This window comes from Diachasma alloeum, unplaced genomic scaffold, assembly GCF_001412515.2.
Source record: "Diachasma alloeum isolate Michigan unplaced genomic scaffold, Dall2.0 Dall_scaffold_00537, whole genome shotgun sequence".
In the NCBI taxonomy this organism is placed as follows: Eukaryota; Metazoa; Arthropoda; class Insecta; order Hymenoptera; family Braconidae; genus Diachasma; species Diachasma alloeum.
In genome coordinates, this window is record NW_021680669.1 from 121,486 (window position 1) to 148,381 (window position 26,896).

General features: G+C 40.2%; 2 protein-coding genes across 2 annotated transcripts; both read left to right on the forward strand.

Moving 5' to 3' along the window:
* Window positions 1-374: 374 nt before the first annotated feature.
* LOC107042912 lies at window positions 375-1,553 on the forward strand. Its single transcript, XM_015264164.1, has one exon. The coding sequence runs from the start codon at window positions 375-377 to the stop codon at window positions 1,551-1,553; it is 1,179 nt and encodes a 392-aa protein (XP_015119650.1).
* Window positions 1,554-2,732: 1,179 nt separating this feature from the next.
* On the forward strand, window positions 2,733-26,191 carry LOC107042913. Its single transcript, XM_015264165.1, has 2 exons — window positions 2,733-3,962; window positions 25,973-26,191. The coding sequence occupies exons 1-2, from the start codon at window positions 2,733-2,735 to the stop codon at window positions 26,189-26,191; spliced, it is 1,449 nt and encodes a 482-aa protein (XP_015119651.1).
* The last annotated feature ends 705 nt before the right edge of the window (window positions 26,192-26,896 follow it).

Consider the following 26,896-nt stretch of genomic DNA (forward strand, 5'->3'; position numbering starts at 1 on the left):
CGTCATCTCAACTCAGACCAGGTGTTCTTCTCGCAACAGCGCTAGCTTCTTTCGTTTCAGAGAATGACTGTTGCTGTGAAGTTCGGATGCTGTTGGATCCTGGATCTAAGTTATTATTTGTTACAGATAGTCTTGCGGTAAAGCTAGGTTTGTTTAAGTCTCCAGATTTGCTACCTGTCGTTGGTATTGGTGGATCAAGGTCATTCTCAAAGGAATTCTCTCAGTTCTGTCTGAAGTCTCTGCACTCAGACAAACATCTTCAGATTAAGGCCTACATTCTTGACCATCTCACATAATCGTTGCCGTCGTTCGCAGTCTCGGATACTCAAGCTTGAGGCCATCCCGAGGGACTGAAGTTAGCTGATCCGGAATACATGGAGCCAAGACCTATTGACCTTCTCATTGGCGTGGATTTCTTCGGATCAATTGTGGAGCCACAGATCATCAAGGGGCCTTCAGACTCCCCTATAGCAATGCACACTATCTTCGGTTGGGTGGTACTAGGACCTACTTCAGCGGTGATTCCAATGGTGGCCAGCTCTAATCACATTGCAGTCAGCAACGAGGAACTCTACGACCTTCTCACTTCGTTCTGGCTGCAGGAGGAGGTCCCAAAAGCCGAGGATAGTGATATCACGAAAGAAGAGGCACAATGTGAGGAGTTTTTCCAGCGCACCCATTCACGAAACAGCTCAGGGCGCTACGTGGTTCGCCTGCCTCTTGCACGTTCTCCTACAGAGCTTGGCGACTCTTATGGTCGGGCTAAAGCGTGTCTCTCCAGCCTGTTCCGGAGAATGGAGCGGAATCAACGGACCCTTCAGCTATATAGTGTTTTTCTCAAGGAGTACGAAGATCTGGGACACATGGTGCGTGTTCCAGCCTTAACTGGTTCGGGGAATGCCGGGAGCGTGAAGTTCGGCTGTCGATCTGAGGGGATGACCTTGGCATATGGGGCTTCGGCTTCAGGAGGGTTGAGGGTCCCTGAGGAGAAGCAGTCGGCTCGTGTCTCCACTCGGTGTTCTGTTCAGAGGCAAGCTTATTCGTCAACTCCTATGTACTACTTTCCTGATCATGGTGTTCTCAGGGAAAGTAGTGAAACAACGAAGCTGAGGGTACTCTTCAATGGCTCTAGTAAGACCAGCTCAGGGGTGTCTCTCAATGACATCCAACACACTGGAGCCAAACCGCAGAAGAATATCTCTGACATGCTGCTCTCATCCAGGCGGAGCAGGTACATTTTCATGGCGGACATCACGAAGATGTTCCGTCCAATCAAGGTGCATCGTGAGGACTGGCCTCTTCAACAGATTCTGTGGCGGGATTCTCAAGGTCAGATCAACACCTACCAGCTCACCACCGTGACCTACGGGACTAAATCGGCCCCATTCTCAGCCTGTAGAGTTCTCAACCAACTGGTCGCGGATGAAGGACATCGTTTTCCTCTAGCAATCTCTCCGTTGACCAGTGGAAGATACATGGATGACATCTGTGGTGGTGCTGAAGAGGAGAGTGATCTTCTAGAAGTCTCCAAGCAAGTGAGGAATCTTTGCTGAGCTGGTGGTTTCCCTCTAGCAAAGTGGCATAGCAACAGTCCGTCTCTACTCAGATCTCGGAATCCAGAAGGTGTCTCTCAGGATCACAAGCCGCTAGAGGATTCCACCACAAAGATTCTTGGTCTGAAGTGGGATCCAAACACAGACCAATTCAAGTTCTCAATCCACCTTCCGGCCAACTCAAAGGTGACGAAGAGAAATATGTTGTCTGAGATAGCTCAGTTATTCGACCCTCTAGGTCTACTTTCTCCTGTGGTGATTAGGGCAAAAGCACTCCTACAGCGTCTCTGGGTTGAGAACCTGGACTGGGATGATGCGCTTCCACCACAAATCTCGGATAAGTAGACCCAATTCCGTAAGGAGCTGTCTCAGGTCGAAAATATCTCCATTTCTCGTTGGCTCGGAGTGAAGAAGGATGCTCTGGTGTAAATACACGGGTTCTCAGATGCCTCGCAAACATCGATGGCTGCGGTGGTATATGTGAAGGTGACAAGCTCGAATGGCGTGAGTATCTCGTTAGCTACTGCTAAAACCAAGGTGGCTCCTCTCAAGCAGCTCACCATCCCGAGACTTGAACTCAACGCCGCAGTCATGCTGGCGAAACTCACAAGGTATGTGCGTGTTCAACTCAACCTTGATAACGCTCCTGTGTTCCTGTGGACAGACTCAGCTGTTACCCTGGCGTGGATCAGCTCTCATCCCTCCCGGTGGAAGGAATATGTGCATAACAGGGTAGCCAGCATACAGGAACTGATTCCAGGAGCGAAGTGGCGATACATCAGCGGTAAGGAGAATCCTGCTGATTGTGCTTCTCGGGGCACCACTGTGGCTCAACTCAGTGCTCATAAACTGTGGTGGACGGGTCCAAAGTGGCTGCAGTTAGACTCCCCTCAGTGGCCAAAAGAGAATGCCAAACTGGATCCGTCAGCAAATCTGGAAGAGAAACCCGGATCCATATTTACCGTTTCGATAGACTTTACTCTCCGGGATCTCATCACCAAGTACTCCTCTATCTACAAATTGCTGCGCATAACAGCAATTTGTCAACGTGTTGTTGCTCGGATAAGGAGGAAACCAGGTGAAACTCTCGTGGATCCACTCAGTCCTGATGGCATCGAGGCAGCTAAGGTGTATTGAGTCAGAGCCACTCAGGCTCATTATCTGCAGTCGGAGTGCAGCATGATCTATCGTGGTCAACAACTTGAGAGGTCTCATCCGTTGACCAAACTGACTGCCTTCATAGACCATCAAGGTGTTCTCCGAGTGGGCGGGAGATTGAAGTTCTCTAACCTGCACCCAGAGAGTAAACAAAAAGCGATCGTCCCTACAGATTCCGAGCTGGTTGAACTTCTCATTAGGGACTCTCATCAGCGAACGTTGCATGGTGGAACTCAACTCACGTTGACGCATCTCAGGAGGTTTTACTGGATTATTGACGGAAGAGCGCCAGTAAGATCCTTCATTCTCAAGTGCGTGGAATGTGTCTGCCAACGTAGAGTACGTGCTCAGCAACTGATGGGGCAGTTTCCACCGGCACGTCTGTCTCCAGGACGTGCCTTCTCTAACACTGGTGTAGATTACGATGGACCAGTGTCCATCAAGACGTGGAAGGGGCGTGGTCATAAAACCCAAAAGGGTTGGTTAGTGATCTTCGTTTGCATGGCCACGTCAGCACTTCATCTGGAAGCTGCCACCGATTACTCTGCTGATGGGTTCATCGCTGCCTATCGGAGATTCGTGAGTCGTCGAGGTCGTTGCAGGAACCTCTTCAGTGATTGTGGAATGAATTTCGTTGGTGCAGACAAGGAGCTGAAGAGGTTGTTCTCCATTGGATCAAAGGAGTTCCAGCATCTCACAGCAGTTTGCCTGGAAGAGGGCACTTGGTGGTCTTTCAATCCACCTGGGGCCCCTCATTTTGGAGGAAAATGGGAAGCAGCAGTAAAATCAGTGAAGTATCATCTCTCTCGAACGATTCGGGATACTACACTGACGTTCGAGGAACTCTCTACGCTGCCTACACAGATTGAAGCTATGCTCAACTCCAGACCTCTACAGGCTCTCTCTGAAGACCCCGACGACGTGTTGTGTCTCACTCCTAGGCATTTTTTGATTGGAGAAGCTCCAATAGCGCTACCGGAACCTTCACTGGATCATCTCAACATTGGACGGCTCTCTAGATGGCAACTTATACAGCAGAGGCTGCAGTACTTCTGGAACCAGTGGTGTACAGGATATCTGCAGCAGCTGCAGTCCATCTCCAAGTGGCATCGTCCGTCCAACGGTATTCGCATCGGATCTCTGGTTCTTCTCTCCGATGAAAGGTTTCCGCCGTCGAAGTGGCCCCTCGCACGTGTCACAGCTCTACACCCTGGGAAGGATTGCCTCTCCAGAGTTGTGACCATCAAGACGGTAGTGACGTCGCTGACTAGGCCAATCTCTAAGCTGGTTCCGTTGCCCATCTCTACCAGCTGAATAGATGCTGGTTTTAGTCGGCCTTGTTGATCTTCTCTGTTTAGTGTTTCAGGCTCTATCATGGCTTTCTCGAGAACCTGGTCACCAACAAGTTGCTGACGGGGGGAGAATGTTGAGGCTTCAGCCTCACGTCACGGTAGGTTGGTCCGCTGACCACGAGCGGCAGCACCTTCTGGACACGGACCTGGGTTACCGACCGTGTCCAATGAATTCGGACCGACCGCACCTGCCGCGACACTTGTCCCATCTCGTCACTTCCGCCTTCTTCTCTAATCGCCTCGCGACAAGTGTGCATCGTGCCATTCTCTCCGCGATTACATCGTGAATTATTGTGAACATCTCCACCGTGTAAGCTCTCTAATTCATTCTAAATTAACTGTCAGCGGTTAATTATCTTTGTGACGCGGACATTTTTTTGACTTTGTGTATATGTTATGATAAATATAGACTTTTATTGTGACTCTACCCACGCGCACAGTGACATTTATTTTTTTGGTGAACTTCTCAACCCTTTTCGAAATCCCGGCTCTCCATCGGTTTTTTTTTGGTTAACTCTCGCCGAAACACATTGAAAAGTTCCAGTCAAATCTCCGGAATTTCACGAATGGCGAACGGCATAGAATCAGAGTTCTCACACTATCTGATATCTCTCTACATATTATATTATAAAAATCCAAATCGACTTCTGGCGAAAGAAAATGAAGATAAAAAAACAAGACTCGAGACCAAGGGTCATAAGAATCTGGATTGTGGTCATGAGGGTCATAAGGTTCAGTATGAGGGTCACAAGCATCGAAGTAAGGGTTGGAATGGCGGTCATAGCGGTCATAAGAGTTATAAGGGTCAAATTTAAAGTTATACAAGGGTCATGTGGAGAACATATGGGGGTCATATAGGGGTCATATTGGAGTCACATGGGGCTCATCTAGGGGTCATGTAGCGGTCATATGGGTTTCATATGAGGAATGTAGAGGGGTCGTATGAGGGTCATGTGAGGGTCATGTGGAGGTCATATGAGGGTCATATGCGGGATTCATGTGCGGATCATATGGAAATTATATAGGAGTCATATGGAGGTCATGAGTAATTCACGTGGGATCAGAATAAGGCTGAGAAAAATAAGAGTCAGAAATGAGAATCAGAAATAGCCTAGAAATAAAGGCCCAGAATAAAGATCAGAAACAGGGCTCAGAATGAATGTAAAAGTATGAAGGTGTGGCTCCTTCTTTTTCCTGTATAAAATTGTTATGAATTTCAAACGATTCAATAAAGTGGAAAATCACTCATCTAAAGTTTTACATTTTTTGTTTGAACTAATTGAATTGAAGCGTTAACTGGAGGTTTTTTCTGAAAATAAACCAAACGCTCCCAATTCATCGCATTTTACCAACCGTGGGGGGTTGGTCAGAGGTGAGTGGTAATGGTATGGTCATTACTTACCAATCGTAATAAAAAAAAAATCAGGAAAATAAGTGCAGATAGAGAATGGTCCCCTAAGAGAATTATGAAAGACGAGGGAGTAATGAATTTCACAGTTTCACTTTTTATTCATTATTCATTACAAAGATATAAATACTGAGTTACAGAGCGTTGGATGAAATCATTCCAAGTTTTCTTTTCTTTCATTCAATAAAGCTGACGAAAGTAATCTTCTCGATGATTGAAATCGATTGAGGATGAGTAATAATTAATCCATTGATAACAGTGTCTGGTTATAAATACCTGTTGCTCGACAAATATCCAATGGAAAATATCCTTTTAGGATGTCATGGGGATCTTACTGAGTGAATTATCGAAATATTCACGGCAGTTCTACCTCCTGTTCTCGAGAGCACGGAACCTTTCTACGAATTCATGAGGTTTTCAATATTTTAGACCTGATTACTACTAAAAAAGTCAGACTTCAGCTAGACCCTCTGTTGCATAATTATTTTAGCTCATTCATATGTAAGTTTTCATTGTGTGCCCCAGTGTCATTATGCCAATGGAATAAGTCTCTAGTTTCCATAACCAAGTTATTGGTTTCAACTCATAGATTGCAAACTCATAGTTCTAGAAAACATTCTACTGAATGTAAAAAAGTAGTAGCTCAACTTCTGAAGATAAATTACTGACATTCACAATTGAAAAGATATTAATTTCAAGTGAGGACAGTTATTGAATCAAGAACCAAGAGAATTTGGAAAGCAATAAAATTGTGGAATAATTCAACACTAATTGAACATTAGAAATTGCGTCCATACGTTAGCTGACATACGAACAGGACTAGATTGAGTTCATAACGAGAAAAATTGTCAATTCTGGGACAAGAATGTTCCAACATTTTCATTTCCAGAGCCGAGATTTCTTTCGAGCAAGAGAAGATGTGCCTGAATTCATATACAGCTGTACTAAATGTAACTAAAAACTACTGAGAATTGAAACTGTTGAACTGCGGGTGTGGACACAATAAATAGTACACGGGTTTTCTTACTAGATAACTAGTTTATTGGCTACAACACGTCTCTCATCTCGCGTCTCGCAGTAGAGTGAACTCTCACAAGTTACAACCTAATGGAGAGGAGATCTGCGCATGCGCAAGATCTAGTCTCCCCATAATGAATATATATATACGATTCAGAAAGATCGTTAAGTTATCAGACTATCCATCTCACATACATATATATATATATATATATATATATTTATCCGCTAGGGCCTAAGCCCAGTGGGACCGGGGCCTGGCGCCACCTTTTCAACAGAAACGTTTCCATCTGATTTTTACGTTTAATTTTATGAGAATAAGAATTAAGTCAATTTATCATCGGAATTTTTTGCTTTTTAAATTTTAGAATGCCAGGGTTTTGTAATTCAACTATTGTTACTGGAATTCTCACCAGCACTTTGATTTTGCATGTGGACTGACTGTGACTTATGGTTTCCTCGGCTCATTTTTTGATGTTTAATTTAGCCTGCTATATTGAAATCGTTCTATGGAAATTCGTCTAGAAAAACCATCGTTTTTTCCAAAAATCCATGGAGTATTTATGACATCCTCCACATGTTATTCTCCAATGGTACTTGCTCTTCACTAAACAAGGGGATATAGCCAACTAAGGAATTGAATTGAAATATTATCCTCCACTCCAGTCAGTGTTCAATAAATTGATTCAGCCATGTGGCGAATGTTGTACAAGGTAAAGGGCACCAAAACTAAAAGAAAAAATCAGGCCCGCTCGCACGCTCACTCTTTGAGGTATGACCGGTAGGAGTTGGTGGAATTAGCTGTGACCTATTGCGGGTCGAACCAATAACTTCCCGACCAATGGCGAGGATGAGGGAGAGTGAATTAGTGCAGTTTTCCGGAAAAGCGATTGGACCACGCGGGATGGCGTCGCTACCTCTCGGAATGACGCCAACACAGATACTCATGGTTTGAAGGATAGAAAACCCTTCAAACGAACCAAAATGCTCCCTTGAAGCTACCTGAAATTATCTAAATGATAATTACGCTACCTGAATAAATCCAAATAGTAATAATGCTACCTACCGTAACTTTTGGGCTAAATTTCATGCTTTATGTGTCTCGCTACGGTGATTGATGCAACTCGCTACCTGCTTCATTGCTACCTTTTTCCTGCTACCTTTTCTCGCTCTCTTTACTTAGTTATTCTACGCTACCTATTTCTTTATATTTCTCAAACTCACACGAGTTTTGGGAGAGAAATTAGGCTACCTGAATTGCTCTTAAGCTACCTTTTACGCGTTTTAATGCTCTTTAGCGTTCGTTGAGTCCGGTTGGGCGTGGGGACGCTATCTTTTTAGTTATTTTTACTTTTATGATTGGAATCCAGAACAATAAAATTATCTAAGCTCTCTTGCGGTAATGAATAAGCTACCTATTATTTAAGAAATCATTGGAGACCGTAAGCTACCTATCTTCATGGAGAAAACCTCCATTTTCGAGTTAGAAATGCTCCCTTCCGGTAAATCAGCCACGTGGATGATTTAAGCTGCCTAGCTCATTTTGCTACCTTTTCGGTGGATGAGATCCCCGATTTCAATACGTTACAAATGGCGTAAGAATGAAGTAAACTATTACAAAGGCGCTCCAGAATTCGAAATTCGATTAATTACAGTCGAAAATAAGAAAAATTAGTACCTTTTCGTAAGCTCTCTCTTTATTCCGCGTAGCTACCTCATCCGTTCTCTGTCGCACGTACGCTACCTTCCTATAGTCTCTCTCTCTCTCGGATTCGTGTTCCCCTCGTGGACAATACTTTTGCTTCTTTCTATCAACTTTGGATTGGGATCGCTTTCTTTTTCATACTTAAAATTATTATTCGTATCTTTCGAGTCTTTTGGAGTTTAATGGATCATTTCAGAGTATTTAAAATTATTTTGAGTCATATTGATGTAATTTTGTATTTATACGAATTAACGATTTTGTATTAATATCGGCAATAGAGACACACGTCAGTACAATTATGTTTATTATTCAATATCGACCTTACCTATCCCGTTTAGAATTTAAGACATTGGTTTATTGGTTTCTCGATCGATGATTGGCTTTGCTAATTGATGTTCTCGTCCGCGAATCCACCCCTCTCTCCACGACTCGCACACTGAGCAGCCGAGTAAATCCCGTACCCTCGTAATCCACATTTCTGCGTATGGTTTGTGATCTGTTTCTTGTCGTTATTGGATTTTTGCGGACAATCAGTACTTAGTTTTATGAAAATACGGTTCCGTTTGTGGTTTGTCGATTCCGCGTTGCTAAAAATCGGCTGGCGCCCTAAATACACGAAGTAAGGATTGGATGAGCTGCTGATTAGTCCCGGAGTCCAGTTTTAGCGTTATGGTTTTTGGCGTTTCAGACTTGTCGGATTACGAGAACGAAGGTAATGAGTTGGCCGTGTTTGGATAATCGAGAATTTTGGGTTGGGGTTTATTGAGTATTTGTTGAGGCCAAAAATAAATCATTACAAGATGCAACAATATAACGGAGAGCTGAGCAATAAATCGATCATCTCATAATAGTCCGAAAAATGGTTTGCCGAAGTTTCATGGCATTTGACCATAAAAAAATTTACTCTTGCAAAAAATTGCCTATGTCCCCCATGAAGAAAATTGATAGCTAATTTTTTCGTTGAGTTCTTGGATCAATTTGTTCTTAGCTTTCCGACCCGAAGGGAGGAATTTATTATATTGACCCCGAAAACCAAATGTAGAAATTTCACGTTTTCTCCACGTTCCATGACCTTTAGAAACTCTCGCGACCCTTTTCAGAGGCCGGTCTGTATGTGCGTATGTGTGTGTGTGTGTGTGCGTATGTGTGTATGTATGTACGTAACCAAAATTTTGCCCAACGATTTCTCTCGAACAAACGATGCAATTTAATTTTTTCTTGTGGCAATCGATGTATCTTCATGGAACTTAGAACTGATTAAATTCTGAACCACACCGCCTCAGTGGTTCTTTCGATTTTGCAATAAAACTAGTGGAAAAACGTCGAAAAATTATATTTTCCCACAAATTTGATGATTTCTCTCAGAGTAGGGATGGGATTGATTTGTGGTCATCGTAATCGATGCATCTTCATATTCCTAAGATCGGACTGAAATTNTTTGCCCAACGATTTCTCTCGAACAAACGATGCAATTTAATTTTTTCTTGTGGCAATCGATGTATCTTCATGGAACTTAGAACTGATTAAATTCTGAACCACACCGCCTCAGTGGTTCTTTCGATTTTGCAATAAAACTAGTGGAAAAACGTCGAAAAATTATATTTTCCCACAAATTTGATGATTTCTCTCAGAGTAGGGATGGGATTGATTTGTGGTCATCGTAATCGATGCATCTTCGTATTCCTAAGATCGGACTGAAATTTCACCAAAATCGTCTCAGCGGTTCTGGAGTTATTCAAACATAAATTTTTCAAATTTGGAACTTTTTGAAGATTGCGGGATTCCTTAATGAATAGAAAGAGGGTCACTCATCCTCGCCGTCGGCTCGGAAGGCAATCTTGCACGTGGGCGACGGTGATCTGTTTTCCAAGGCTCGGGCATGAAATGTAAGAACAACCGAAGCGTAGGAAACCCGGATCGGCAGACTTGTGTGACGTCCGAAAGCACGCAAAGTTTGTAAGAGAACCGTAGACATACAATCGTCAACATAAATTCTGTCCTACTAGCCTGAACTGAGTATGGCATGTGATTGGTCAATCAAGAGTATCCCTAATTCCTCATTGGCCATGATCCCCCACTCAGTTAAGGTTAAGGAATTTATGGCGGAGTGAGCATGTAGGAGGTGAGACAGTGGAGAATCTATTGTTCTCTTACAGAACACCAATCGCCGCACCAAAAAAACGCGTTTTCGATTGGAATTTTTTAAAATATATCGAAGTTTTGTGTTCAAAAAATTTGTTTAATCACTTCTCTATTTTCCCCCCACATATTTCAACCTTATTGCAACTCTTATTTTTATAACTTCTCTTTCGAAAAATTGGAACATGATTAATATGGAGAGAAAAAGCGACAACGTCGTGCCGTTCGAGGTACGAGTTGGCAGCACTGATTCACTCAGCTGGTATGTCCTTTCCCATAGCGAAATGTATCATCACAACTCCATTGGTATTTGCCGCGCTTACCCGTCTACGATTTCTAACCTCGACGTTGTCGCTTTTTCAAGTTGCGCACGCAGAATTCCGATTTTTGATTGATTTTTTCATTTTTGTGTCTAAACAATTCTCATAGGCCTCTTACATTATTTTTTTAAATTTTCCTCTATAAAAACTCGGCCCAATTGCAAAGTTTCAGAAAAATGTTGACTTTTTTTCCATTTTTTTATTTTTTTTCTGAATGGGGGTTTTGAAAAAATCAGAGAATGAATTTTTAAAAAATCATCAATTTCTTGACTTTCTTTCGACTACCCCTGATCACGCCATAAATTCCTTAAGGATGTTATGTCATGATTTTTCAACTTACCTTGATTGATAAATTGAGAAAATACGACTAAAGGTTGCCTTTTTAAGCCTACCAAAGGAAATAGCTTAGGATGGCGAGGTGACTTTTGCTTATTCTAGAAATGAATCGTAAACAGAATTTTCAAGAATAATTAGCGATATTCTTTAATGATTTTTCCCAGTTAATTTTTGGTTAACAATTGATAATAAGGATACATTTTAGTTTCTTCGTGAATTGATTGATTGACAGGATGATCATTTCCTTATTTGGAAATGAGTAACCCATGAATCATTCGTCTACTTCCATTTAAACTTTTGCTATGAAATTAATTAAGATTTTTTTTTGTTTTATATTCTCTCATCGTTCTCTGATTGTTCACATCAGAATACTGAACAATTTGATCATCGAAAATATATTGGGGAGATTCTAATTCCAAGGATTGCAGNTCTAATTCCAAGGGTTGCAATGAGTTGAACTCGATAATTGAATAAAAGTTATTCATTCATTAGGTGGTTTTAATTGAAATTATGATTGTTGAATAGTCCAAAGCGGACCCAAAATGGCGACGACACGAATGTTTGATGTTAAATTGCTTAGACACTTGAATTTGGATTCAAAGAGACAAATGATTTCATGATGATCCAATTGAGGATCTTGGGAGATCAAAAATAAATGTAAAGAAAGTCATCATAGATCAACCGATCAATTCAATCCAGCTTTTCTTAATTTAATTGAATTAAAGGATTCTTTCAATTCGGAGTTGAAATTTCTAATTTCTAATTGTGATTTTAATCTTGATCATCATAAGAAAAATTTAATTCGAGAGAAATCCAGAGAGGAAATAATTCTCAATCCTTTTCTTCCCTTAATACCTCGTAGAGGAAACTAAATCGCAACTAGATTATTTCTTTTTTTTTTCCAATTTGGAGGGAGTTAAATTCCTACGGAAATTTCTAATTCTCCTTATTCTGGAGGAAATATATTTTTCATAAAAATTCTCATTCTCTTTTTATTCAGAGGAAAATGTATTTTTCCAGAAATTCTAATTCTCTCTTTATTCAGAGGGAAATGTATTTCCCATAAAAATTCTAATTAATCCTTTATTCAGAGGGAAAATTTATTTTTCCTAAAACTTTCTATTTCTTATTTATTCTGAGTAAAAATGTATTTTCCCATAAATTTTTTTTTATTCTTATTAATCAGAGGAAATGTATTTTTCCTAAAAATTTCCATTTCTTATTTATTCTTTTTTTCTGTATACCAAAGTCCCGATTCCTTGACTTTAGAATCTGTTCATTTCAATGGGAAAGAATAATTGAATTCAAGTGACTTACATGATCTGCTTTGGGGTTTCGGGTAATTTGAAAATTTTGTTTGTAAGAAAGGGGAGGGCTGGAGGGAACCGATGGCTGGAACGAGGTCCTGGCAGTGTCAGGCTATGATGTGGAAATGCCAATTGCTGTAGATATCAATTGAAGTAAATGGCAATTGTGATATAGATGCCAATTGATGTCGATGTCAATTGAAGTAAATGGCAATTGTGATGTAGATGCCAATTGTGATGTGAATGCCAATTGATGTCGATGTCAATTGATGTAGATGACAATTGTGATGTAGATGTCAACAGAAGATGAGGTCAATTAAATGAATCAAAATTTTTCCGACCAATCCGAATTAGATCAAACTAACTCTGCGGAAACCCAAGTGAATTAAAATTTTGACAAATCAAATTGAAAAATTTTGAATAATAAGATCAATTGATATCAAAATTTAGCAATCAATTAATCGAATTATTCAAAAAAAAAAACTATCATATTTTATTTAAAAAAAAAGGAAAATCACTAAAAAAAATCTATTTCCTTTTTTTCTGATTTATTAAATGTGAATTTTCTTGATATCCTGAAGGGAAATCAGGAAAGAATTTCATTAGTTCCCACCAATCACAACGGATTATTGTAATTTCCTGAAGGGAAATCACTTGGGAAATGAATGTGTTTTTTTTTATAAATCACAGCAAACCCAAGGAAAAAATATATATATCACTACGATTTCACAAATTGAATGGATTTTCATGTTAACATAATAAATATATAATGATAGAAAAACCACTGATAATCCTTGGAGTTCACTTGGAGTTCACTTGGTATTCCTTGATCTGTTTCCGTTGACGGTGACGCCGGGACTGTCCTGTTAACGCCCTACGCGTTAACCTTTAGGTGTCAGGGTTAATTGTGTGTATCAATCGTATGGCACTTTTTAATTAGTATTGGGAGGTGGGGGAAAGAGTGTGAAGTCGCGTGGTGGGTTTGAAGAGGAGAATCACAGCTCACCGGCGTGTGCCGCATGATCTCTGTAGAAGAACAAGGAACGTCTTGTTCGAATACGAAGGGAACGTATTGTGTATTATGATTACGGAATACGGGGAAGTGTATTGAGGAATTTATATCGGTAAGGGGAGATGATGGCTTACGTGCCGGGACACAGCCGATGTCTGGTACGGACATCCGAAACCCTCCATGATAAGGCTCTTCGCAACAGCGATGCCTTTTCCTTTCTTCCATTTATTTTCTTTTTATGTTGAAATATTTTCTAACTTCAATCAAGATTTTTGGGCTTTCTAATAATCCAAAAATTTTAATTTTAATTTTTCAGGTATAAAATATTTTTTCCCATTGAATGCTTGTTAAAAATGTTGAACTTTTAAATAATATTTTCATTATTCATAATAACAATAATTAATAAACTCCGATTGACTCGGGTACGCGGTGGAAAGATTCGAATTCCAGTTCACCTGAGTAGACCACCCATAATGTTTTGCATATTGACATCGCATGTCAATAGATAACATTTCTCATGTTAAATGAGCTGATGGAAATATTTCATCATTTATTAATAATTAATAATCAAAATAATAATAAAAATGTTGTACGTCATTCGGACGTAACAAGGATGTTTAGCCAGTGCCGGTAAATGTGAGTTGTTCCATGTTCAAAGGAAATTTTGTAATTCTTAAGGCTGATAGCCGAACATATGAAACCAACTTTCTTGATGTTAAAAAAAAATTAATCGCAATAGTCTCGCCAGAAATGATTAAACAAATTTTTCCTGATACACGGACTCTTATGAGATTTATATTCAAATTGATATTTCACTCACTACAAGACAATAATACAAATAAAAATACAAATAAAAATAGGAGGTAATGTGCAAAACTATACTGAATCGAATGGCCAGAGAAAAATCTGGGGTACCGGGGCAAACAGAGGAAATATTCGAATGATTCTATCCCATATAAGCGCATGTTAGCGCATGCATTTGTGATATTTTGTCTATTTCATTTCTGAATAATGAGCATGGGTTGGTGGATTGAAATTTGTACCAAAGTAAAAGGAATAACTTCATCTCGCCGTTTAAAAAAAGTCAATTTTTTTTAGTACTTGCGATTGTGGATAAACATCTTTAAGAGGACTGAACTTTTTTTGACGATTGTATAATACCTAGACTTCTCGTTCCCTATCTTCCCTGTAGTAAACGCTAGAGATACTTTAGTAAGAGATTAGCACCGCCGTATACTTGACGAACAAATCAACTATATCTCAAAACCAATGCATGGAATAATTTGGAAATCATTTTGGAAATTTTAGGGAAGCATTTTCATAATTTGGGAACGAATAGTTGATCAGAATTTATTAAAAAATTGTTTGGGCGTATACCGGGCAAAAAATGATGAAGCAACGAAATTTTAATTCTGTTACTTAAATTCCCCCGCCCCCCCCCCAACAACATTTTGTGGATTGAGAGAGTTATCATTCTCAGACAATTACTTTGTTGAATAAGGCTATCCTGGAGTCAAATTTTTGACGCGCAAGACATACGTTCCATCGGTAACAGATGCGCAAGCAGAACGCAGAAATGCGTGCCAACAGATTTTTCCTTTTGGTCACTAGGGAATTCATACCCCAACTAGTTACTTCCTCGAAATCATTCATTACCTTGCAATTTATGAGAAATTGAGATAATTGAGAAGAAAAAGGCTCCGTTAGAACATTCCCCATAACTCAATTTTCGTATAAAATACAAAAATGGTTTTTTCTATACGATTTCTCAAAGTTGTGTCCAAAGAAAGAAAATTGGAATTCAAATCAGGTCTGATACATGAAATAGTCATCTAGTCATCTGAGGATCCATCCATGTCCGTGAACATTTGCATGAACACTATGGGTTCTGCATGAATCACTCAGAATAGGAAACATCCTCCGTGAATCGCTCCAATCTGGATAAGTACTGGGCGAAGCACTCTACTCACTCTTGTGTGAATCACCAGGATCACTTACGTGAGTCTCACATGGCTTGCGTGAAGCCCTATTTCCCATTGCATTCACCTGCGTGATTGCCGCGAGTTTTGCGGGAATCATTCAGGATGAAGACCATCCTACGTAAATTGCTCTGATCCATAGGAATTCTGCGTGTTTATTACCTACGTGAGATCCGCATGGCTTGCCTGAAGCCCTGTTTTATTCCATTCATATGCGTGATTGTTGCGGGTATTGCCTGAAACACTGAGAATTTTAAACATTTTGTGCTCATCACTCTTATCTATACAAATGCTGTGTGAAGAACTCCACTCACTTTTGCGTAAATCACTAGGATCCTTTGAGTGATCCACGTGGTTCCTTGCCCCCTGCCCTTCTATTGAATTCATTTGCGTGAATGCTGCAGATTCTGCGTGAATCACTCAGAATAGAAAACATTATGCGTGAAATACTGTACTCACCGTTGCGTAAACTACCAAGATCATATGCGTGTTGGCATGTTCCATCCCATTGATCTGCGGGAATCCGAGAATGCTACGATTTTTTCGTCAATCACTCGGAATAGAGAACATCCTTCGTGGATCACTCTCATCTGAAGAAATCCTGTACGTACACTTGCATCACTGACTAGACTCATCTGTGCAACTCGACAGATTGGCCCCTCGCTCCCCCCCCCTCCCCCTTGACGTTTCAAAGCATAATCTGCGTGATCCCGAGACCCTACAGAAAATTCATTTGCATAAATGGTACAGTTTTCGTATGAATTAACCAGCTAGTCATATGGGGATGACTATCTCAGTGAGTCACGAACTACTATGTGCCATGGCATTCATCGCATTCACGCTGCGGTTCTTCCATGAATTCATCAGAATAAAAAAATACATTCTGCGTAAATCACTCTCATCTGTATAACTACTACGTGAACCACTCGATTAACCCTTGCGTAGAGCACGAGGATCATCTATGTGAGTTCCGCGTGGCTTGCGTGAATCACCTTCGTGATTGCTGCGAATTTTGCGTGAATCATTCAAAATGAAGAACAAGACTCCCCCCCCCCTTCCACTCTAAAAGTACTATCTGCGTTAGTCCTGAACCCTTATCTGTGTGAATTCTGCTAAGTGGTTCACGCAGTAGGGTGTTTAGCCACGCTAATTGTTGAAAGAGTATACGGGCATGGGAAGTCAAACACCAAGCACCAGTCACCAGACATTACACATCAGACACCAGACACTAGATACGATATATGCGAATCTAGACAACAGATATCATACATCGAACAGGAGACACCATGCAGGAAACACCAGTCACCAGGCACCAGACTCAATACACCAGACACCAGGTACGAGTGCTCATACATCAAGTATCCCCCTATCGTTACGACAGTATATGGACATCAGTAACCAAACACCAGGCACCAGTCATTGGACATTACATATGAGACACCAGATACGAGGGATCAAATACTGGACAGCAGATATCATCCATCGGACACGAGACACGAGACACCAGACATCAGGAGAATGATACGAGACACCAAACACTAGAGACCAGATATCATGCATCGGACACGAGACACGAGAAATGGAACACGAGACACCAAACACCAGACGCCAGACACCAGTCAGCGAAGATTACACACGAGACATCAGACAGCAGAAACTGGGCACCAGATACCAAATATCATATATGAGATACCAGAAGCCAGACACCAAGCACCAGGTACCAGATTCAAGACACCAGACACGAGAGCCTATACATCACGTATCCCCTTATCGTAAAAACTATATACGGATACCAGAAACCAAACACCAGACACCGGATACGAGACATCAAACACTAGACGCCAGATATCATACATGGGACACAAAACGCCAGCCCCCAGACACCAGTCACCAACCATTACACATGAGACACCAGTCACCAGCCATTACACATGAGACACCGGACACCAGACACCAGAGACGAGACACCAAACACTGGACACCAGATGTTGTACATCGGACACGAGACACCAGACATCAGACACCAGACACCAGACACCAGACACCAGACACCAGACACCAGACCCCAGATACCAGACACCCGATTCCAGTCACCAGACACGAGTGCCTATCCATCACGCAACCCCCTATCGTTGAGACAGTGTACGCTCACCAGAAACCAAACACCAGACACCAGATACCAGACACCGGATACCAGACACCAAACATTAGACACCAGATATCACACATTGGACACAAGACACCAAACACCAGATATCAGCCACCAGACACCAGTCACCAGTCACCAGACATTGCACATGAGATACCAGATATCATAAATCGGACACCAAACACCATTCACCAAACTGTGATGAGACACCAGACACCAGACACCAGAGACGAGACACCGAACACTAGACGCCAGATATCGTACAGCGGACTCGAGAAACCAGGTCCCAGCCACCAGGCACCAGTCACCAGACATTACACACGAGACGGCAGATATCAAACACCAGATACAAGAAACCACACCACAAATGTTAGGCACTAGTCACATCATGTCTTTCTATTGAACAGAGCTTTGAAACACCAGACACGAGACACCAAACACCAGACACCAGACACGAGTGCCTATCCATCACGTAGCCCCCTATGCGTTAAGACAGTATACGGACACCAGAAACCAAACACCAAACACCAGTCACCAGACATTACACATGAGGCACCAGACACCAAACACTAGAGACGAGACACCAAACCCTAGACACCAGATGTCGTACTTCGGACACGAGACACCAGACACCAGGAATTATAAATCTGGTACGAGACACCAGACACTAGACACCAGACGCAAATATCTATCTATCACGTATTCCCCTATCGTTGAGACAGTATACGGACACCAGAAACCAAACCCCGGACACCAGACACCAGATACGAATGCCAGATGTCCATTACGTATCCCCCTATCGTTGAAACTGTATACGGACACCAAAAACCAAACACCAGACACCAATCACTAGACATTACACATAAGACACCAGACACCAGTCACCAGACACCAAACACCAGACACCAAATACCAGATGCGAAAAAGGAACTTTCATACACCAGACACAAGACACCAGACACCAGACACGAAGACAGAGCTTTTAGACACCAGACACCAGGCACTAAAAACCAGGCACCAAGGGGTACCAATATAGACACCCATAATTATTTCAAAAAATTAGTAAGATCTTGAAAATAAAAAACATACGTTTTTTATAAAAATATCTATGAAGTGAATATTTTGTTCGGCTGTTCTTGAAAGGAATTCCATCTATCTCACCAACAAATCCCCGTAGACAATCCAAGAAAGTATTGAATGGAAGAAAGAAACTAACTCTGAAAATCTTTAATAAATAATCAAAAGTTGGTAGAAATAATTAATCTTGAGTAGAACTGTTTGTTTCTCTTCAATTATCAACTGAAAGAATGTTTTATCTTGCGTAAAAATAAATGAGTCCAATTGAAAAGAACAATTTTTTCGTGATATGAAAACAATTCCGTGCTTGTTTTGAAAAAATTTGTGAAATCTCTCTTAAAAAAACAAATGTTTTTGTAAAAAAACTGCGTTAAGAAAAACTTTTGTTTGGTTTTTACTGAAAAGTTGACATTTTTGAAAAATACAAATAAATGAAAAAGAAAGCCAAGGCAGGAGTGTCAAATAAATGAGTATAGTAAACGATCGAATTTCTGTAAGAAAATTGCAGGCAGTTGTATCTTTAATAGATCTGTAATTGTACGTGGATGCGTCTATGATCTCTTCTTCTCTCTCGAATTTCCTAGAAAATTTTTGCATTCCCTTGAATTTTCTAGGAACTCCTTGAATTTCCTCGAATTTTCTGGAACCTTCTTGCTTTCACACGTATTTCCTACGAACTCCTTGAATCCCGTTGAAATTTCTGAAAACTTCTCAAATTCTCTCAAGTTTTCTAGAAACGCCCTGAATTTGCTCGAAATTTCTAGAACTGCATGGAATTTTTTCAAAATGTCTAGAATTTTCTGGAATTGCGATAGATGGTGCTACACATAACGACCATTTTCCAAAATAACCCCCCACAATGAAACCATAGACTGTGACCTTTCAATATTTAATTATTATTATTTCCTAAAAGGGGAATTTAGGGCAATTAAATAATAAGGACAAATGAGGGAAAAATTAACTGAATATCTATGTTTCTATTAATTTACATGATAGATCGTCGTAAGACGCTTGAAATGCCTTTTACTTGGAACTAGGGTTATGGGTAAGGCCAGGCAACTTTTGTACACGTGCAAAGGGAGTGACTCTAATGCAGGAAAAAGGGGAGAAGCTAGTCGTGTCGAGGGAATGCAACTAAATATAAGAAGAATGACTAAATGGGGAAGAAACAAAAGAGTGTAGGCTGACCGTTGGGGGGTATGGAGGGTAATATTGTAGTGACAAGAGGGAAAATGAGGGGGGTAACTCGTACTCACGACTTCCTATTGAGGCCTGAACGTCCAAGAATTCGGGGCCTTCAGCAACTCCTACGACTGAGCCTCCGTTGCTCCTTCCAGACTCCAGGGGCACAGTATTTAGAGCCGGGATGAGGTCGGGCACCAAAATCCTCTTCACTCTATCACAAAATCCAATATACAGAATTTCGGGGTATATACACTATTTCTTCAACTCTTGGGGCGCACGTGGCAAAGTCCAGGACAGCGGTTGCACGAGTGACGGTCTTTTCGTTTCCTCCGTGATTCGTGGGGGTTCGTCAGGTGCCGAAGTCCTTCGGGTTGTAATTCGGGAGCAATCGGGGCCAATCAGCACGGATGAGTGGTGACGATGACCACAATCCAGGGATGTCTCGCTGGGATCGTCGAGGGCGGTGGGTTGCCGAGGCCCATGTATGGGTGGTTTGTGGGGAGAGCAACGGCTCCTTCAGGTTATCCAGTAGGGCCGGAATTGTTGTCTTTCTTCGGCTGATGTCTTCGTGATGTCCGGTGGCGTGAGTAGAGGGAGATGAGGGGAAAATCGAGGGAAGGGGTATCTAACGGTGGCGGGATTTTATTATTTAGGGGGCAGTGTGTAGTTGGGCAAAGTATAAAATAATAACAAATAAAAATAAAAGAATCGCCTCATCACAAGACGTATCGCGGATTTTTTCTACTCACTGTCTATATCAATGTATATAGTATATTTCAGTGATTTCAATCTAGTCCTCCATCTGCTGATCCGCGCCAAGGACGTGGGTCTGGCTTCTACTGATTTTTTATTTTATGGAGAATTTTTTTAAAATCCTTGCTCTATTGAGAAGTATTTTTCTTATACGAATCCGATCGCGTAATATACCCATTTATTTGACATTCCTGACTTGGCTGTGTTTTTCTTTTATTTGTATTTTTCAAAAATGTCCACTTTTCCAGTAAAAACCAAATGAAACTTTTCCTTGGCGCAGTTTTTTGTACAAAAATATTGAATTAAATATTATGAGCTGGGTATCTTACGAATTAGTTATTGAGTACATATAAATATAAGCTTCTGGAATATAATCTTCTTACTATAAGGAATAAGAGGAGAACTTATGTTGTTCAATTCTTATTTCAAGACATGGAAAATGATCGCTTTATGTTCTTAATCTCCGTACTAATTAATTGAGTAGTTTTCCTCCAGCTAAGATTTTTATTTGTACCCGGATTCGGTTTATCTATCAATTCAATCTATCTGAATCATGATTTTCACATTTGATGGGATTTGTGTGATTTTACATTGTTCAGACTTTGATTTGTCTGATTGCTAATTACCTGATTTTAGTTTATTTTGATCTGTTTATTTTGATCATGGATCGGCTTCATTTCTTATTATCGCATCTCAAATAACTTTATTGCTAATTATCAGATTCTTATTCATATAATTTTATTAACAGATTTTCATCGATCTGATTTTATTTTCAGAACTTTGTTTAGAACAAACTTGAGTTTCAGCTATCGCTCTCTGGGCCTTTCGCCTAGTATTTACATGTTAAAGATGTACTTTCAAATTTGGTCCATCTGATTTTATTCCAGACTTTTTATCCGTCTGGTTTTACATTGCCGGATTTTTCGTTACCTGGTTGTTCTTATTTCCAAATTTTCAATTCATGGGCATTTCATTATTTCCAGATTTGCATTTATCTTTTTTTTGTATTTCTAGATTATTTGTTATTTAATTTTTGTTATTTCTAAATTTTTATTCATTTGGATTTTCTCCTATATTATTCACGTATTTCAACTGATCTGATTTTATATCATCAGATATTTCGAGTTATATTACAGACTTCGTTTTTAGTTCAAACACATGTTCCACACTTTGAATTTCGTCTGATATTTTGCCTTGATAGAGAACTTTAATAATACGGGGTCCATTGTAATTTCATCTGGTAAAAATTCTTCTATCATTGCAATATTGGCTCCCTAATTGTGAATTGAATGGCGCTTGACTTCTATCAGTCAAGTCGCTAAATGCTATACGCTAGATTCATAAGTATTACATAACTAATGAGATATTGAGTGGACCAATCTACTCATGAAACAAAGCAGTTGTTCCTACTTATTTTCAATGGGCTTTTATCGTAATTTTTATGTTCCCTTTCTCGAGAAAAGCAACAGTTAATTTCAGTTTTCCTTCTCTCAGGAAACACAATCGTTAACTTCTATGTTCCCTTTATCGTGTAGAGCAACCGTTATTTTCTTTCCCAAGGGAAAATAACCGTGTGGTTGTTGCCTTTCTCGAGGCGAAATATAAAAATAAACAAAATATCCGTGTAAAAATTATTTTCTTTCAATTTTAGTGGTTTATTCGTGATCATGATCTTCGATCATTTCTGTCACGATTAGCAATTTAAAATTTTAGATCCACTTAGTTTTTTTATAATCATTGTGATATTGTCTGGTATTTCTAAAATATCAGGCAATGTGAAAAGGTGCGTGTTGAGAAAACAAGTGACAATCAACGTAAATTCTTTAATCTCTCGAATAGTCAAAATATATTTATTCCGGTTACTGCAGTAAACTCGAGATGATCCCCAATGATAAAGGAAATAATTCTTAAGCAGTACTTGCCTGAGAACTCTTCACCATTCAGATGCACGCAGTGCAATATACACCGTTACCTATTTGTTGTCCGGTGTGCTTGTGCTTGATCTAATTTATTCACTCTATATCTTTGAAGGAAAGGATATTATTCAGTAAAGAGAAAGATTATCGAATTACTGAACAGTCTGTATTTTAAACAATGGAACTTAACTAATTTTATGAACTGAAAAACAAATGATTTTGCTATAATTCTATTAACTTAATAATAATAGAAATGAATTAAGAAGGCTATCGCTCAATAAGAAAAATGAAAGAAAGATGAATAATCAAGGATAAATGTAAGATGAACAGATCCATAGACATTACCTGGGCTTTCACAACGCCTCTTACCCGCATTACTAGCCGAGATGTCCTCTTTCTCCGTTGCACCTCCGGCGAACAACGATACAAAGGAAACGAAAATAAAATAATAATTCCAATTAATAATATCGCAATATTATCTATGGCTCAGACGCTCGTAACGCTTACAATAAATTATTGTATTTCGCTCCGGTAAGCACTGACTCGATGGCCACGCGGTTTTATCAAGATGGAGTCGATAGTCTCCGTTCGCAATGAGATTCCTACTGTCAAGAAAGCTGACAGGCGCTTTAATGAGCCCTAAAATGCTCTCGTACTCGCTAATGACCTCGTTGCATCAATAACAATATTTTATATGTGCACACTCACTCTAATCACTCGTCCTGGCCCAATATTACGTCTCGACTCCGTCCCTCGTCACGTGTTCGCCCGATGAATAGAATATTCGCCTGGAGAGTCGCCTGGATATTTGCCGCCTATATTTCCCCTCGAAATTGCCCTCAGTCGCCTCAAAAACCTCCGGATAAGGTCCGGAGAACCTAGTTCCCACCTGCGTTGTCGAGTTTGCACGAAAAGCTTCTTAATTAGACCCACACAATAGATACGAAGATTAGAGAAACTTAAAGCGATGCAAAGCGATTGACAGTAGAGATGGAAGGGATGATGGAGAAGGCGGAAGTAATAATCGCCCTCTCCATCTCAGGCTATCTCGCTCCATTTCTCTCGGGCCTTGACATTGGCCCGGATTTGATTTATTGGCCAATCCTGGCCCCAATTACATAATATCGCCGGCCACGTGCTATGCGGTGGCGCCTTCTATTCCTTCAGGTGTGGATCTCCGGTGTCAGGTGGTATCTGACGTTTTCTAGTATTGCCAATTGTCTCGTGCATGAGTCGATTGTATTGTGCGTGTCACTGATTAGGTTAGGTGAGCCCGTAACGTGCTGCACCCTGGTAGTGTGTTTCAGGGCACTCGCGAGATCCAAAATCCTCCGGTTGACACCGTGTTGACATGTGTCCGTATCCCGAGAGTAAATAGGGGAACCTCTGGTGTTTTGGTGGTGAAATTTTCGGCTTCCAAACGGTGTTACTCGTTTACCAGGCCTGCTGATGATCTTCTCCGGTAATTAATGACCCCTCGATGATCAGGAAATGAGCCAGGACTCCTCGTTGATATTCTTAATCTCATTCACTCAATCCCAATCATTCATAACCTTACACTCTAGTGACCGGAGCGTGCGCGTATTATTTATGTTTAATTATTTATTTTCTCCACACGTCTAATCGAGGACTAAAACGAAGCCACTTCGTCACATCATAATCATTGTTATTCAATTCCAGAAATTCATTTTGTTACTCACATGCTCTAATGATGTTTATCATTCATTTCGTTCCTTTCATTTATTTTTATTGCTTCATCATGATCTATACTCAATTTTCTTTAACCATTGTGTTCCTAGACTGTTCAGTTGTCGACTGCATTTTTTTATTTCTCAGTAAGTTGTGATTATTAAATTGTTCAGAGCTCACCTGTTTTTACAGCCTTATTAGTATGAATGATTTCGTTACCCCTTTTCCATCATGGATATGATCAAACCAATTTCCAGCATGCAGGGTATATTAGAGCAGTTGAATAGATCGTGTCTTGTACTCCTTGAATGTTATAGTCATATTATGGGAGCCCTTTCTATCTAGTGAGTCCTCTCCATATAGTGAGCACTTCCTATGTAGTGAGCCATTTCTCCGTGGTTGTTGACGAGTCACGTTCGATGAGTGTTTTTCCTGTGGAGAGCCCTTTTTTCATGATTGCTGTCATTCCACCATTTGCTTATCGAGATACGCGATAGCGTATCGGCCAAGTAACCGTTTTAAATTTTAAATCCAAACACCAAACGAAACGGCCGAGCGCTAGCGGGTATCTATACACGAAGTCACTACTCCCTCCACTACCTCCCAATTACTCTCCCTCGATTTTTAATAAACCGACAAAGATTACGCAGAAACTGACAACAGTTTCATAGTAAAACCATCCAGGCCCTTCTCATCTGTGTCCTTTTTTTTCTCTCCGAGCAGTATTTCTAAAGATACAGGAATTTCTACTCGTCGAATTCCAGTTTTCCGTGATGACGATTAACTCATTTGTGAGTTTTTTTGTTCGAAGTTGGCAGTAGCCGTACTGAGGATCGATTGGAAGGTTGACCAAACCTATTGTCGTTCAGTAGTGCGCAGGCGTTACACGAAATTACGGTAAAGGCATCCACATAATGAATGTAATAAAAACAAACCGATATATATATAAACCGACAACTTGATATTTTATTGCTTTTATTTTTCAACGGAAACGGCCTTCATTCTCATCCCTCTGCATTATTCCTTGTATTTATTCCGTACTCCTTATATTTTTCGATTGTGCGTCGAGCCTTATGCTTTTTAATTGTGTAGACGCCTTAATTTCCACGTCAAGTGAAAAGCAGGCAAGAGGAAAAAAAATTGTACCTGATAATTTCTTTGAATTCATTAGGTAAGTAATTATCGATTAAATTATTGTCAGTGTTTGCTCCAAGTTCGAGATATTGTGTATTCTATCTTTTGACTTATTCCCTTGCTTCAATGTCTAACTATTTTCTGATGGAATTCAACGCGGCCCATGTGGCATTTGGAGGTTAAAGTGGATAAATGAGGCGGCTTGAATGTAGCTATATATAATGGAAAAAAGGAAATTTTTGTTTTAACATCCCGACGCTTTTGTCAGTAAATAAAAAGATATTTAGAAGTGCTTTTTTTTCATTCGGCTGCGGTTGAGATAAATAATAAGGTATATTTCTAGCCAACGATGCTATTCATTCAATCAATAATGGTGTGGAGATGTCTCAGCAAATTTCTGCTTCCCTATATATACATAGCTACACTCCTATTATGTAAACTAAACTTCATGAATCTCTCTCAAGTGAAATTCAGCAGTGAAGTGGAAATTTTTTTGCAGTCCTATTTTATAGGACATATTTCTGTCTATGAAAAAAATGACCATCAAAATTTCAATATCCCTCTCAGATTCAGAAAAATTCTCAAAAATTCCATTAGGAGTTGAGTTGACTTGTTACCCTCCACCATTTCGTTACTGAATTGATAATTAGAAGATGCTCCCACTTAAAGATTGTTTCACATATCATCTCCCAGTTTCCTCATTTCTAACCCACTACACCAACTCCTTTTTTCGTTTCTGCCTAATAATAAACTTAATTAAAATTTTTTCTTCTACTTGGAAAGACTAACGCCATCACCATGGAAAGGCAACAGGCACCACCACCACCATCCCCACCACCTCAACAAGAACAGCCCCAGCAACGACAGCCCCAACAAGGACAGGCCCAGCAGCAACATCATCAAAAGGAGAACGGTCTTCCTCGACTTCTCATTGCAAATATGCAAGAGAGTCTCAATTTATTGCAGAGGTTCTATGGCCAACAGCCTCGTGGAGAGGGTTAACGAGGGGGCAGAGCTGTCAGAGAGGGTCAAGTAGCCAATGTGAGGAGGGAGAGGATGAAATCAACAGAATCGAGGGAATAATGGAGAGAGAGGGAATCAGAGGGGACGAGAAAATCAAGCACCGAGAGGTGGCACTCGTAGGGGATGCGGAGGGAATAGAATAGGTGTTGGGAACAATCGAGGAGGGGGAGGTGATGGCAATGTTGGAAGAGGAACAGGTGGAAGGGGAAAGAAAAAGAGAGCTGGAAAGAATCTCGACCACCGTAATGCTGCGTGAGTTTTTCGTTACTGTTTTTCGAGGAAAAATTTCAAAAATGAATATTTTTCGGCTGATTTTTCCTCAAAAATTAGATTTTAAAGGTCGACATTGCCTTCGATTGCTCAAAATTAGCAATTTGATTTTGTTCGTAACCGAGAATTTTACCTGAAAAAAATCTCGATGTATAAATTGAAAAAAAAAATTTAATATGATCACCAACTCTCGCTTCTCAATTATGAAAAATGGCGTTTAAAATAAGGACATACATTTTAATTTCAAAGTTCATCTGTCGACCGAAAAAGGTAATTATTTTCAAAGGTTTGATTTCCAATTTGTGGAATTTTTCTATGAATACAGATTAAAATGAGTGAATTTGAACCAAAAAAAAAAGTAAAATTGATGAAAACAGTAAAAAAAAAGTACTCTGCAAAATGTAAATTAGGTCT

Bases quoted from the DNA above. Each gene is read 5' to 3' on its own strand.
- LOC107042912 (XM_015264164.1), top strand. From the start codon at position 375: ATGGAGCCAAGACCTATTGACCTTCTCATTGGCGTGGATTTCTTCGGA.
- LOC107042913 (XM_015264165.1), top strand. From the start codon at position 2,733: ATGATCTATCGTGGTCAACAACTTGAGAGGTCTCATCCGTTGACCAAA. The intron at 3,963-25,972 runs GTAGTGACGTCG...CTACTTGGAAAG, and splicing joins GAGTTGTGACCATCAAGACG to ACTAACGCCATCACCATGGA.